This window comes from Dermacentor variabilis, chromosome 2 (genome assembly GCF_050947875.1).
Source record: "Dermacentor variabilis isolate Ectoservices chromosome 2, ASM5094787v1, whole genome shotgun sequence".
Lineage (NCBI taxonomy): Eukaryota > Metazoa > Arthropoda > Arachnida > Ixodida > Ixodidae > Dermacentor > Dermacentor variabilis.
Window position 1 is genome coordinate 263,835,911 of NC_134569.1, and position 15,189 is coordinate 263,851,099.

At 42.7% G+C, this 15,189-nt stretch overlaps 1 protein-coding gene across 1 annotated transcript in view; it reads right to left on the reverse strand.

Annotated features, from left to right (window-relative positions):
- Positions 1-15,189, reverse strand: part of LOC142570780 (alcohol dehydrogenase class-3-like) — a 705,744-nt gene that overhangs the window by 505,766 nt on the left and 184,789 nt on the right. Inside the window, exon 3 of the mRNA XM_075679113.1 lies at positions 979-1,126. Coding sequence (XP_075535228.1) covers positions 979-1,126 — 148 coding nt within the window. The remainder of the gene's footprint in view (positions 1-978; positions 1,127-15,189) is intronic.

The window sequence follows — 15,189 nt, forward strand, 5'->3', positions numbered from 1 at the left end:
TGCATGCCACAAGTAATACTGGTATGCGAGCGACGTTTCAAGTGTGTGGTTTAGCTAGAGGCAATTGGACTTATATTGCGGTAACAGTTACACGGGCACTGGAGGCCGTTTTGCCGCCGCCGCCGCCGCCTTCATGCGGTCCTTGTACCGATGGCGCGTGTATAGCTAAACTATACAGTCTAGAACTATGCAGCTATAAAGCTAAACTATGCAGTCTAGAAGGCAGCCAGGCACGCGCAGTGCATTTGGCTAGAAAAGCGACGAAGCTACGTGAACACATGGTCACAGTCTGCTCAACCGCACCTTCAGGCTCGGCCCATGTTATTATGACCAACGCCATATACGGCAGTACCTGAGAGATGGAGACACAGAGGTCTCCATTGAGATCTCCTCTGTTCCCTCTCCACACTGCACTGCGCAGCGAAGACACAGTCAAACTCGAAGTCAATTGAGCGAGGCAAACAATTGTTCGCGTTAAGCAACCGCGGAGAAATACTAAACTATTGCCTGGCAAGCGCTCAGGTGGTGCTGATTAAACACTATCGAGCCCGACGTCTCAGTGCTTCCCAGACAGGGTCTGCGTCTCTCCTCGTCTTTTTTGTCGTCGTTAGAAGGCACAGACACCGACGGCCGAGCTTTGTTACGGCTGTATTCTATCTGTCTCTCCCTGTATATATATATATATATATATATATACGAGAGGCATCTATTATAGATATTCTTTGAGGCTGCAGCTTTTGGTTTGAGTCATGCTCTGGCCCTATTTTTTCGCAATCTGTTCTCCGTTCGTTGAACGGTAAATATCATGGGCATATAAATAACGCCGTCGTGGTGGATTTAATGCATGAGCTTTTGGGACACTTCACAGTGAAGGCTGAAGCTGTAATATTCACCAGCCGTCTTCGCAAGTTGCTCTAGGCTAATAAATTTCGGTGCCTCCATTTGTTCTACAAACGTCATGCAGCGGGGTTCACGCGCCTGGCTTGAGACGCCTCACTCCCGGCCCGACGCTCTCGACGGTGCCGGCGCCTTCGTGTCCGGGGATGCAGGGCAGCACGCAGCCCTCGGGGCATCCAAGGCCATCGACAAGCTGCGCGTCCGTGGGGCACAGGCTCGCATGCGATATCTGTGAAGCAGGGATTCGCAGTGTGACACTGTAAGCGGGCGCTTCACAGCACCGCGACTTCACTCATCAATGGGATAGCGCTACGTCACCAACCGTGCTTCCTCCTGCAACCCTCAACGTGCGTGCAGTCGACAGAACAGTGTCAGTACCTTTTAAACTTTGGAATAAACAATAAAAAGAAGCAATATCAAACGCACTCGGAGCCCCACTTTTTGACTGAAAGCGCCCTGCTGCAATGCAGTCTTCTTTGTCACAAATGAAGTAAAGTGTGGTAAATAACGAGAGTAATCAACATTGTACTTTCTGTCTCTGTTCAATAAATAATTTAGAATGTTCTTTCTTTTCATTTCATACGTCTGCGTGGGGAGTTTCTTAAAATGTCTGCCGACGTAAAATGTGCTGCTAAGATGTCAGGTTGTGTTTCCAAGTCGTTGCCAGAACTGCAGAACCGTCTTACGGTTATTATGCAGTTAGCCGATGCAGTGCTACACCGAAAAGCCTTGTTTATTGGGCTCACGTAAGACTGACAAGATATGATTTTCCTTATTTTTCTGTGAAGATGCTGCAGGCCGCAGGGATATCGCGAGAGTTGGCGGACAGCGAAATGGAGCGAAAACTTTCATCATGGCTTTCACAACTGCCACGGCACTTCTCACGCGATCCTGGGCAGATTCCCATTAACGGCCGGGTAGAGGGAAGGAGCGCTCGGCGGTGCCCGCAATGTGAAATATGTATTCTTAAGGTTGCACTCAGGAGCAAAGACTTTAGAATAGTAAGCTGTTGGGCTATTTGGTTTGAGATGATTTTTGCAAAGGGGAGCGCAGAAGCGTTGCGGAGAAAGGATACCTCCGTAGTAGAGACGCTCACTCGCAACTAAGTATATTTTAAGAGACAAACCATCAGGAACGTCACTGCGCAAGCGCTACCATCGACAATTGACAAAAAAGTTTACAGTTTATGTATGCATATAAAGATCGCCTACGCATAACTACATTAATAATGAGAGCTAGTGTAGGTGGTAGCGACAATGACACATGCAAGTGACCTGACTGAAATAATAAAAAAAAACTTCGGGAAGAGGGAGACGGAGGAGGGGGGCGTCGAGACTTCAGCGTAATGCGAGGAACGTCAATTACTTATCCACTGACTGGGCACTAATACACAGGTAAGCGTGAGCGTGTATGTGACCAGTCTCGAGGATTTCCCTTTCGAGTCGGCCTTTAGATCTGCTTATAATTTAGGTTTTATCTAAAAGGGGTTTGAGACCACAATTCCTCCAGGGCACAGGAAGGTGCGAGGAGTTGCTTAGGCCCTCTAAAGATGTACAAAGTTCTCTAATACTGTCATATAGACAGAGTCCAGTCTGCCCAATGTAAACTTTCCCACAGTCCAGTAGTATATTATATACCACTTTGGTGGCACAAGAGGCGAGGGGTTTCGTGCGTTTCTTCCCGCAGGTTGTGTTCTTCTTATTGCCGTTTGCAAAGGCGTACAACCAAGAAAGCTTGAGAGCAGCTGGGAAGACGGGGTCAACACCGTGTTTTTGCCCGATCCATTTTAGGTTGTTTGAAATCCTGTGGACGTACGGCATCGCGGCAAACTTATTGGGCCTCTGGCGTGGCATAGCGTTGGGTGAGCCTGGAGCTTCTTTAAAAGAGTTGTACCTACTGCGAGTAGCACACTCGAACGGAATCCCGAGGATTTTAGTCGAGACACTTGTAGGTCAGAACAATGACCAACTCTGTGTGCACAAGAACTGGGCATAGATGACTTGAGGAACGACGAGGCTATGCCCCGTTTTACCAGTTAGGTGTGAGAGCAGTCAAAAGGCAGAGTGGCCTTACAACACGGCAAAATTCCCAACAAAAGTGTTCGTCACAGGGTTCGTTATAGCTTTGACCGACAAGTGTCTCGACTAAAAGCCTCAGGATTCCCTTCGAGTGTGCTAGTCGCAGTGAGTCCAACTTTTTTAAAGAAGCTCCAGGCTCCCCCCAATGTTTGCTACACCAGAAGCCCAATAACTTTATCGTGATGCCATATGTCCACACGATTTCCCACAACCTAAAAAGGATCGCGCCCGTGGATATTACAACAATATGGTATCGTTGATAATTCATTGCGATATACGGCTTACAGGATGTCTCAGCGATCTTGACAAGATCGCGTCTCGCAGAGAAACTAACAAAGCCTCAAAATGAGACAGCTAATTTATAAGGAAAAATACACGTGAACGCCGATGGGAACTGACGTACACGCGTATCATGCGACAATGAAACATCGGATACTGTGCTGGCATATCATGCCCTCTCGGTGCAGCGTTGCACCTTATATATATATATATATATATATATATATATATATATATATATATATATATATATATATATACTTATACAGTCCTTCAACTACGCCGCACGCGTCTGGCTTTATCATTATACCGGTGGCCTTAAAAGCAGAGCACCACAAGAGGCGTTATATACATAGTGAGTAGAAGGGACACAACAAACTAGATAATGAGGATTATATCCGAAGGCCATGTCTTCTCGTTAGGAACAGCTCGTAGCAGTTACAGTGAGCATGCGTGTAAATAAACGAAATGCACGCAAAAGTAAGTACTATCAGCACACGGAGCCAACGTGCAAAAAACGTCGCTTTATTAGCAACGTAGCATGCCAACAAAACACATAGAATTCGCAGAAGAAATCTGGCCAACGAGTTTATATTTCCCTTGGTCGCGTGCCGCTGCTGGTAGTAAATACTGCGTGTGCAATCTACGGCTCAGCTCAATTAGTAGCAGTTTTCTGTATTTGTTGAGCGATCGACATTTCCCACCAACCTCCATAACAAAAACCGCGAAATAGCTCTTGGTAATATTTCGACGGGTCGTACACCTTCTCTCTTCATTTTGTTTATGTTGGTCTTAAACCCGCCGTTGTCGCTGAGTGGTTGTGATATTGGGCTGCTGAGCATGAGGTCGCGGGATCGAATACCGGCCGTGGCGGCCGCATTTCAATGGGGGCGAAATTCGAGAACACCCGTGTACTTAGATTTAGGTGCACATTAAAGATCCTCAGGTGGTCGAAATTTTTGGAGTTCTGCACTATGGTGTGCCTCATAATCAGATAGTGGTTTTGGCACGTACAACCCTATAATTTGGGTTAGTGTTACGTAGGCCGGGTCGCATCACGAGCCGGCATCAGCACGAGGCAGTATCGAAAATGCGGCTTTCCTGAACTCACAAAAACCAAACACGGAATGGGAAAAACTGGCAACGATATATATATATATATATATGAACCCACACATCACTCTATTTTCTTTAAAGACCCCTTTTGGGGTGTTACATAAGGGGTGGGGTTTACAAGGTGCAGGCGTTTACAGAAGTCGAAAATGTGGATGGACAGGCTACAGCGATATGGCGGGGAAGGCCGTTCCAGTCAGTTGCCGTTCGTGAAAAAAAAAGAGTTCATGAAGGTACTAGTACGGGCTCGTGGATGCATTACTTGACGAGGGTGACCGATGCGACGGGATCTGCGTGGTGGGGGTGAGCAGATGTATGGTTGTTCTCTTAGGGGCGGATAAAAAAATTGTGATGCAAAACAAGACTGGCAATGCGACGGCGAGCAGAAAGATCACACAAACCTGATTGTAATTTTAGAGATGATATGCTAACGTCGTATGAGTATGAAGAGCGAATAAATCTGGTAGCTCGGTTTTGTACAGCTTCGATGGCATTTGATAAATATGCTTGATGAGGGTTCCAGATGGGCGATGCGCATTCTAATTTAGTTCTGATAAGTGAGATGTATGCTTGTAGTCTGACGTGTTCAGGGGCTTCCCGCAGGGGACGTACGTTTTAAGAAACCTAATGTTTTATTAGCTGATGATATTAGGTTAGTTACGTGCAGTCGCCAAGATAGGTCACCATAAATGGTGATACCTAAGTATTTGTAAGACTGGACGAGGTCAACAGGGGAGCTAGAAATGGTATATTCAAAAACAAAAGGGTTGCGACGGCGGTGAAAAGACGTACTTACATTTGTTAGGCTTGAGTGTCATCATCCACTGTGAACACCAGTTTAGCACGTAGTTTAGGTTTGCCTGAAGGGTTTTGTGCATGGGTACACGACCGGGGTTGTTGGAGAAGTATGGGAGAGGCCTGTGCCCTGCAGTGGGCGTAACCAGGCTGATGATGATAATGATGAAAGCATTCTTGGTCAGAAGGGTTAGTTACCGAACGATAAATAACGTAATCATCAGCGAAAAAGCGGATATGACAAGATACGCGCTGGGGTAAGTTGTTAATGTAAATGAGGAATAACAAGGGCCCGAGGACGGAACCCTGTGGGACGCCGTAGGGGACTGGGAGCGGGTTGGAGGAGTGGTTAATAATGAACACACACTGAGAGCGATGCGTGACGAATTCGTTAATCCACGCGATGATGTTTGGATGTAGGTTAAACTGGGAAAGCTTAAGAAGCAAGCGTTGGTGAGGTACTTTATCGAACGCCTTAGCGAAGTCTAAGATGGCGTCAGTTTGTAGATTAATATCAAGGTTGGCGTGAATGTCATGAAGAAAAATGGCTAGTTGAGTCTCGCACGAAAAAACCTTACGAAAACCATGCTGTGACGGATGGAAGAAGTTATTGGAATCTAAGAATTGCATGATTTGGGAGTAAATGAAATGTTCTATGATTTTGCAGGGAATAGTTGTTAATGAAATGGGCCGATAATTAAGAGGTGAATCACTATTAGCTGTTTTGTGCACGGGAACGACCTTCCCCCCTTTCCAATCGTCTGGAATCCCTTACATAAATGACTTTAGACTGTCTATAGAAAGTCTATAGACTTTTCATAGACGACCTTTCCTTTCTATAGATTTGGACTGTTGTTGATATAAAGTCTATAGACTGTCTATAGACGAAAGTCGATAAAGTTTCTATTTCTTTTTGTCTATTCGCAGTCTATAGACGGTCTATAGAAAAAAGTCGATAAGGTGTTTGTTTCCTTTTTGTCTGCTTCCCCTCTATAGAATACCTACAGACGAAAGGCGACACAGTCTCTATCTATTTTTGTCCATACTTTGTCTTTAGACTTTCCATAGACGAAAGTCGATAGGGTTTCTATTTCTTTTTGTCTATTCGCAGTCTATAGATGGTCTATAGAAAAAAGTCGATAAGGTGTTTGTTTCCTTTTTACCTGCTTCCCCTCTATAGAATACCTACAGACGAAAGTGGATACAGTCTCTATCTATTTTGTCCATACTATGTCTATAGACTTTCTATAGACGAAAGTCGATAGGGTTTCTATTTCTTTTTGTCTACTCGCAGTCTATAGACGGTCTATAGAAAAAAGTCGATAAGGTGTTTGTTTCTTTTTTGTCTGCTTCCCCTCTATAGAATACCTACAGACGAAAGTCGACACAGTATTTATCTATTTTTGTCCATACTTTGTCTATAGACTTTCTATAGGCGGAAGTCGATAGGGTTTCTATTTATTTTTGTCTATTCGCAGTCTATAGACGGTCTATAGAAAAAAGTCGATAAGGTGTTTGTTTCCTTTTTATCTGCTTCCCCTCTATAGAATACCTACAGACGAAAGTGGATACAGTCTCTATCTATTTTTGTCCATACTTTGTCTATAGACTTTCTATAGACGAAAGTCGATAGGGTTTCTATTTCTTTTTGTCTACTCGCAGTCTATAGACGGTCTATGGAAAAAAGTCGATAAGGTGTTTGTGTCTTTTTTGCCTACTTCCCCTCTATGGACTACCTATAGACGAAAGTGGATACAGTCTCTATCTATTTTTGTCCATATTTTGTCTATAGACTTTCTATAGACGAAAGTCGATAGGGTTTCTATTTATTTTTGTCTATTCGCAGTCTATAGACGGTCTATAGAAAAAAGTAGATAAGGTGTTTGTTCCCTTTTTATCTGCTTCCCCTCTATAGAATACCAACAGACGAAAGTCGACACAGTATCTATCTATTTTTGTCCATACTTTGTCTATAGACTTTCTATATACGAAAGTCGATAGGTTTTCTATTTATTTTTGTCTATTCGCAGTCTATAGACGGTCTATAGAAAAAAGTCGATAAGGTGTTTGTTTCCTTTTTATCTGCTTCCCCTCTATATGGACTACCTGTAGACGAAAGCCCATACAGTTTCTACTTATTTTTGTCCATACTTTGTCGGTTGACTCTCTATATTATGGACAATAGTCGACAAGGTTTCTATTTTTTTCTCTACTCCTGGTGTATTGAATGTCTATAGAAGAAAGTCGATAATATGTAATTCCGAGTTCCCATACCCCCCGCCCTCTGCGAACGCGATGATATGGCACTGATTCATGCACGACGGCACCGCAACCCCGGCGCGGCGAACAAACCGTGCAGACTGCTAGTCTGCGTTCGGTGCAGCCGCACCGAACGAGGATCGCGGCGGAGCAGGCACCATCCGAGTCACCAAGGTCTTCCAGGCACCCGAAGGCCCTAAACCTGGCTGCTTCCCGGACGTACACTTCGCGAAGACCAGGTGGTGAAGGTCAGATGGTGAAGATGTGACAAAGGGGGTGAATAAGTGGCGAACGCCCGCAGACCAGGTGGTGAATTCACCACCTCTGAGTTGTCGTGATCTTGCATGTCTATAGATTAACAATAGACAAACATCGTTAATCTGGGCCCAACCCGTGTACGCTGTGACCAAGCGCAGGTACCGGTGGATAATACATAGCTGCATTTGATATAAGCCACTAAAGTTGTATACTGCTGAGATTGCTGTCTATTTGTAGACTTTAGTATACACATAGTGTATACCTCCGCATTTGTTGACCACATATGATCTACGTAGTCGCTCTCGGCAATCCCAAGACAATCTTCACAGTTGTCGCATCACTTTTGCGGCAGTAGAATAACGGAAGCAAAACGCCTAACCAATTGCTAAAATATGTTATGAACGCCAGCTTCAGATACAACTGGATTCGAAACAGGCATCAAGCTAACAGCAAAGACACTCGTAATGTTTGTAGCTGACAACGCGGGCTTTGTGAATGTGCCATGAACCGATGTCGCGCATGTGGTGTTCGCGTTGTGTGTCGTCCGATTCTCGGATACTTTTCACATTGTCTTCATATCTCGGCTGTGTCACTAACATCGGGCGTCTTTTGTTGCCTAATATCCTGCACTATAAACTCATCAAACTTTCTCATTCACTTAAAATAGGTGCCAAGTTCTCTGAGCCCACCCAGTATTTCGCCGGCGGTATGCCTGCGCAGCCACGCATATGAGTACCTCAATGCTGTACTGATTGCTTTGACCTATCATCGGAACAGAAAATTGCACTAACATACGTGCGGGCATCACATTTGGCGGTACGCTGGAAGATATGCTACAAATACGCTGTATTACTCATCGACGCTGGCAATAATGCGTCTAAAACGTCTGAAGGGCCCCGTAACGGCTTTTACAAACAGCGCATTCATGTTAGCGTTCCAGTCTCATACGATAACCCACAGCGTTTGTCATACAACCTGCCAGCGCATATCCTTCGTCCACGAAAAAAATGCATAACGGAAAAGAAAAGCCACCCGTTCCGGCGCGCATGGCGCGCAGAGAGAGAGAAAGAGACAAGGAAAAAAAATGAAGGAGGAAAAGGCGCTCACACTCCTCCGAGCGCGCACGCCCTCCCGCGCGGAGCTCCTGCGCATGCTCGGAGCTCTTGCGCATGCGCGGCGGTGCGCCGTTTCAACGAGTGCGCTAGGCACGTAAACGGTTGTGCCGGTGTGCGGTGTCTCCTTGAACGTTGGTGTCTGTGTATGCGTGTCTTCTTTGTGGCATCACACGTCAACTACACTGAATGGTAAGCTTTATCAAAGACGTTTTGCGTCAATACCTCATGATTATGTGAGCGCATTTCGTAGCGCGAACCGGCTGCATGTAGTGCAGGCGACTCGGGTATAGTGTCGGTTTGTCGTTGACATGGTTTGATAACGCGCTCTTGTTCTCGCTTCTACTATACGGAATGTCTTACGGCGAGCGATCGCTCGTGCTTGTTGATTTTATCATTATAGCTTAGGTGCGTAAAAAAGGAAGTACACCATGTTTTAACTTGATACTGAGATACCACTAAGCGGATTGTGTGTGTTGGGCAGCCAGTGTGGTAGATCTCATTTAGTGGCGCTTGATCCGGCCGCGATGAATGCTGCACCGTATGTGTAGTGAAATTCTCGTGACACGCTTTACGTATATATCTCGAAATTGTGTTAGCATCAAGAATTTTCAAACAGACAGGCATAGTTGAATAACTGCTAGCGTACTCGGATGAAAGGCCGTGTTTGCGCGGCATGCATCAGCAGTGTGTGCGCTGCCGTTTTCGCATAGTTTAAAAGTAGCAGTATTTTTAAGGTTCCTGGCAACCAATCTAAATAATTTTGGGAAGTTACAGCAAGCAAAACACGAGACTTGAAGAAATATCTAGTAGAAATCTCCAGATTCACCCAATCTATTTATATGCAACCACAAACGCTTTTGGAGCATGAAACCTGCGATAAGCTCAGTCACTTGCAGCTTCGCAACTTAGCCGGAAAAATTAGAGAACAATAGATTAGTCGCTCCGGGAACACCTTTACACGTTTCAAACTGAAGGCATTGCGTTTGACGGAAGCTGGAAGATTTGTTTTTTGTCTCTTCTTTAAACAATTTAGCAGCAGAAGTTATCTTTCGAGCTATATGAAAAGCGTTAAGCGGCTTCCGATGCTTCGGCGTTCTGCAGTTTACGTGCTCTTAATCACAAGGCAGCTGCTGGCGCAGATTCCCATTGTGCTAATCGTGCATGGTATGAAGCCATTGTCGTGCGTAATAAGTGTTCCGGTTTTCATTACTGTTGCATGTAGTGCCGTCGTCTTGGACAGACTGCATACAATATGCGCTGTACAAAAGAAAAAAGAGCCAGATTATCAATCTGGTGGTCTTTTCTAAGTAGATAACGCACAGATTATTCAAATAATTCAGTGGGCATTGCATTTGTTCTACCCTTATCAACACACCTAAGAGATCGTAACATGTTTTAGTTGATAAGTAACCTGATCAGTACGCCCCCATTCATGTGCATTCTACTGAAAGTGTGGCAAATGTATTCATCTCGAAGTATGAGAAAAGAGACATTGCAGACTGTTCTAAGCGGAAATAAATTGCAAATCTTAACGTGATTGTTCAAAACTTCAGTCAGTATGCTGAGCATGTTCGTTCGGCAAGGGCATATTGCATTAACACCTGAAAAATGTGCACAGTCCAGCCGGGTATCTTTGTTTCAACAAGTATTATTATAGGAATCGTTTGGGATTCTCGCATTTCTTTTATTTTTATAAGTACACTGTGTGTCACATGAACCTGTCTTAAAACGAAACGTACCGTTGCTGGCACCGGCGACCATTACGGTTGTCTAACTGCTTATCATACTGTAGTATAACGAAACATCATAATGGTACTGATTAATATTGCCATGTAGTCTTTAGTCAGAGGTAAAGAAAGTTAACTAGAGGCATAAGTGATGAGAGCAAATTATATTGAAAACTACTATTGAACCATAAAAATAACTAATTGTATAACTCATTGTATAGTTTTTCCTCACATTGTCGCATTTGCTTTACGTGTGTCTCTGTGTCTTCCGTGCTGTACTCGTGTGGCCATCAATTACGAACTTGCCGAAGCTCTTGTCAGCTTTATTATTCAAGGGATTCAAGTCAGTCGAATCTAATACTGCATGCCAAGGCACTGACGTGACGTGTTATTCGTTTTATCTAAATATTATGGACTGGCAGTACTTGGCAAGCATTAAACCACAATATTTTTTTTATTACACTTAAGCTGTAGGCGTCATAGATTGCCAAAAAATTTTCATAAAAACAGCCAGGGAAGGCTTGGAAAAAGATCGGGAAATTTTAAAATGGCCACATAGGTATGCTGTCTTGTTATATGTCATACAAAGTTTCCAGAGAATCTCTGAGTTAAATATATTTTTAAAACGTTTCACCTGATAAAAATTGAAGGAAATTGGTTCCATTTATTGAAAAATAAAAGGAAGTCAAGCTTACTGACAAGGCATTTCTTACTCAATATGTGTTTTTTTTTTTTGCGTTAACTAAACGTCCTGAACCTCGATAGCCTAGAAAAAATTTTCATCTTTCAAAGCACCTTAAATAATTTATTGTAATAGAATTCATTCGAACTATACTATCAGTTCTGTTTCCTAGGAGGTGCATATCTGTCGTGCCATGACACAAAGTGCTCGTGTGGTATTTCGGGTGCTCATGTGGTATACCTAACTTGGAAACCTGTTAGCACGCCCAAGAGGCCTCATTACCTGTAACAAATTAAGTGACCATATCGATACAATCAGCCCATCTGCCTTCCGTTGAAGTTATGGCCAATCACCCATTCATTTAAAAGTATGAGAAAGACATTTAAATGTGTATTAAGCAAATTAAATTACAATCTTAGGCATGATACTGTGAATATTCCAGTCACGTCTTCTGAAAATATCCCTCTGCACGGGCATACTTAACTACCAGCCCAAAAAAAAAATGTACAGACAGCCCAACTGGGTAACGTTTCAGCAATAAATATAGAGACCATTTGGGATAAGTACAATAATGCATCATATATGAACTTGTCATAAAAGGGAACATACTGTTGCTGGCACGAGCAGCAGTTGTGACTGTTTAATTGTTCACCATACCATGGAATAAAATATTGTATAAAGGTGCTGATTTGTATTGACAAGGAGCCATTAGTCATAGTTAAACCGCATTAAGTATTGACTTAGATGGTTTGAGCAAACATATTAAGCTGCTTAATGAACACACAAAGAATATACACTTGTTATTTTTGCCTCCTATTGCTACATCTACTTATTTGCAGCATACACCTGCAGCACCTTTGGGACTAATGACACAAAGGTCGAGGCCAGCCTGGCGACCATGCTTGCCAAGGAGTAGTGTAAATATTTAATCTGTTTCCATAATAGCATACGACATGAATTTAAGGAATTCATCTAATATATCGAGCAATAAAAACGGTGAATGCATTGCTGGTGCATTTGTTTTATTTTTCGCACTGCATGATTCAGCACTATATAAATTCTTTCTGTTTATGCAACATATATGAAAGTACAGCTGGTTCAGAAGAATTATTAATCTACTAACGGTAATGCATAAGTGCAGATGAAAAGGAATAGGTGCACATGTATAAATACATTGAAAACTTTTTGCTACCCCATGTAAACAAAAATGTAAACTAACTTATAGATAGGCGCTATGGAGTTATGGCCTTATACACTCTTTGTAGACTTGTCTATAAGATGTCTGTGTATATAGAGTGCCTATAGATTAAAAAAAATTCATATTTGTTAACAAATGTCTGCAGAATGTCATAGAAAAAAGTGTATCGGACTATAAAGTTCTGTTTTTGTAGACTGAAGTCTATAGAATGTCTATAGACTATCTATATACATTTGTATATAGACATTCCATAGACTTCAGTCTACAAATGTAGAACTGTATATATAGTTCTACTTTTGTAGACTGAAGTGTATAAAATGTCTACGGACAAATCTCATCTGTAGACATTCTATAGACTTCAGTCTACAAAAGTAGAACTGTAAGCCTATACTCTTGTCCATAGACAGTCTATAGACTCAGACTTCTTATAGACTAGTCTATAAAAAGTGTATGGCTATAAGTCTCTAGACTGTCTATAGGCAGTGTATAGACAGTCTATAGACTCAGACTTTTTATAGACTAGTCTATAAAAAGTGTATGGCCATAAGTCTATTGACCGTCTATAGACAGTCTATAGACTCAGACTTCTTATAGACTAGTCTATAAAAAGTGTATGGCCATAAGCCTATAGACAGTCTATAGACAATCTATAGACTCAGACTTTTTATAGACTAGTCTATAAAAAGTGTGGCCATAAGTCTATAGACTGTCTATAGACTGTGTATAGACAGTCTATAGACTCAGACTTTTTATAGACTAGTCTATAAAAAGTGTATGGCCATAAGTCGATAGACTGTCTATAGACTAGTCTAAAGAAATGTCTATAGACAGTCTATAGACTCAGACTTTTGATAGACTAGCCTATAAAAAGTGTATGGCCATAAGTCTATAGACTGTCTATAGACTAGTCTAAAGAAATGTCTATAGACAGTCTATAGACTTCATAGACAAATGTCTATAGACTGTCTATGGACTTTCTATAAAAATTTTTGTAAGGGATGGTTCCTTCGGAGAGTGATCGTGATAACATTACACAGAGAATAATGGAACCAGGCTGGGTTAGCGTTTTTCAAAATTTTTGGATTGATGTCATCTTTGCCGGCGGCATATGAATTTTTTATTTTATCTATTATGCACGAAATTTCTCTACTCCTGAACGTTATGGCGTCCATGGTTGTAGTAATAATAAGTGGTAATGTAAAACATGGTGCTTTAGATTCGTCGGTAAAACAGATCAAAATGTAGTGTTAAAGGTGTGCGCACAGTCGGTATCAGCCACGATTTCACCAGCATTGTAGTAAGGGTGATCGCGCGCGCTTCCTTCGGGTTTATCACCTTCCCGAATTTCAGGGGGTTATCGACTACCTTTTTTGGTCGCATCAATTCGTAAAATGAGTGCTTAGCACTTCCAATCTCTGCCAAGTATGCGTTCTCAGCTTCATAATATTTTTTTCCATACGTGGGGGTTTGCGCGGCGTTTAGCTGTACGAAATGCCGTTTTTTCTTGTTTTCGAGCCTTAGAAAATAAATTATGGGGTTTTACGTGCCAAAACCACTTTCTGATTATCAGGCACGCCGTAGCGGAGGACTCCAGAAATTTCGACCACCTGGGGTTCTTTAACGTGCACCTTAATCTAAGTACACCGGTGTTTTCGCATTTCGCCCCCATCTAAATGCGGCCGCCGAGACAGGGATTCGATCCCGCGACCTCGTGCTCAGCAGCCCAACACCATAGCCACTGAGCAACCACAGCGGGTTGTTTTTGAGCCTTTTCAGTGTCTTTGTGAACCAGGGTTTCTGATTATTCTTTCATACAATGCATGTCGGAATGTATTTATTTATTAGTTCGATAATTTTACACTTGAAAAGGGTGCACTTCTCATTTACACTTCTGGAAAGATAGGTGGTTTCAAACACCGACAGAAAGTTCGTTAGTTCAGTGTTGATTACTTCGCAGCTTCCCTTATCGTAGAGCCTAATTGTTTTCTGGGAAGTTCGTTTTAATTCAGGTGAGAAGTTAAAATTGGCATGGATTATTTTATGGTCGCTGATTTCTCGGAGGCCTATAATGAAATTAAAACTGTCTGGATGAGTGGTCACTATGAGATCCAGAGTGTTAGCTGCTTCCCCTGCGAAGGGTGTCGGTTCGGATACAACTTGGGTGAAGTTAAAATTAAGGCAAACGTCAGTGAAGTCATTCGGCACTTCATGACCGACTATGGGCTGAGGTTGCTTATTCCAGTCGATATGGGGTAATTGAAGTCCCCAAAAAATAGGATGTGTGCATTAGGGTGCTTTGAAACCATTTTATTTAGAGCATTGTGAAGCTTGCGGGGAAAGTCGGGACTTTCGCGAAGTGGCCTATAACACACACCAGTTAATAACGTCGGTGGTGTAGCGCGGCATATAATCCACAACATTTATAAGTCTAACGCTACATTAATGGCAGAACAAGACAATTGTTCGCTGACTGCAATTAGGACTCCTCCCGCGCGAGAATACTTGCGATCAACGCGAAAAATATTAAAGTTGTAAAGTTGGGCAGGTCAAACAGAATTTCCGAGTCAGCGATATCGTTGTTCAGCTACGTTTCGGTTAATATACGTAGATTGCTGCCTGACGAAGTGACAAGCTTCGATACGAAGCTGTGAATGTTAGTAAAGATTACTGATAGTGAAACGTTGGCACATGGCGTAGGTGGCTGGTAGCGCGATGACCGGCAAGGATGAGTTGATTGTTAAAATATTTCTTTTACAGATTCTGAAAAGTCATCAAAAACGTAACGTTT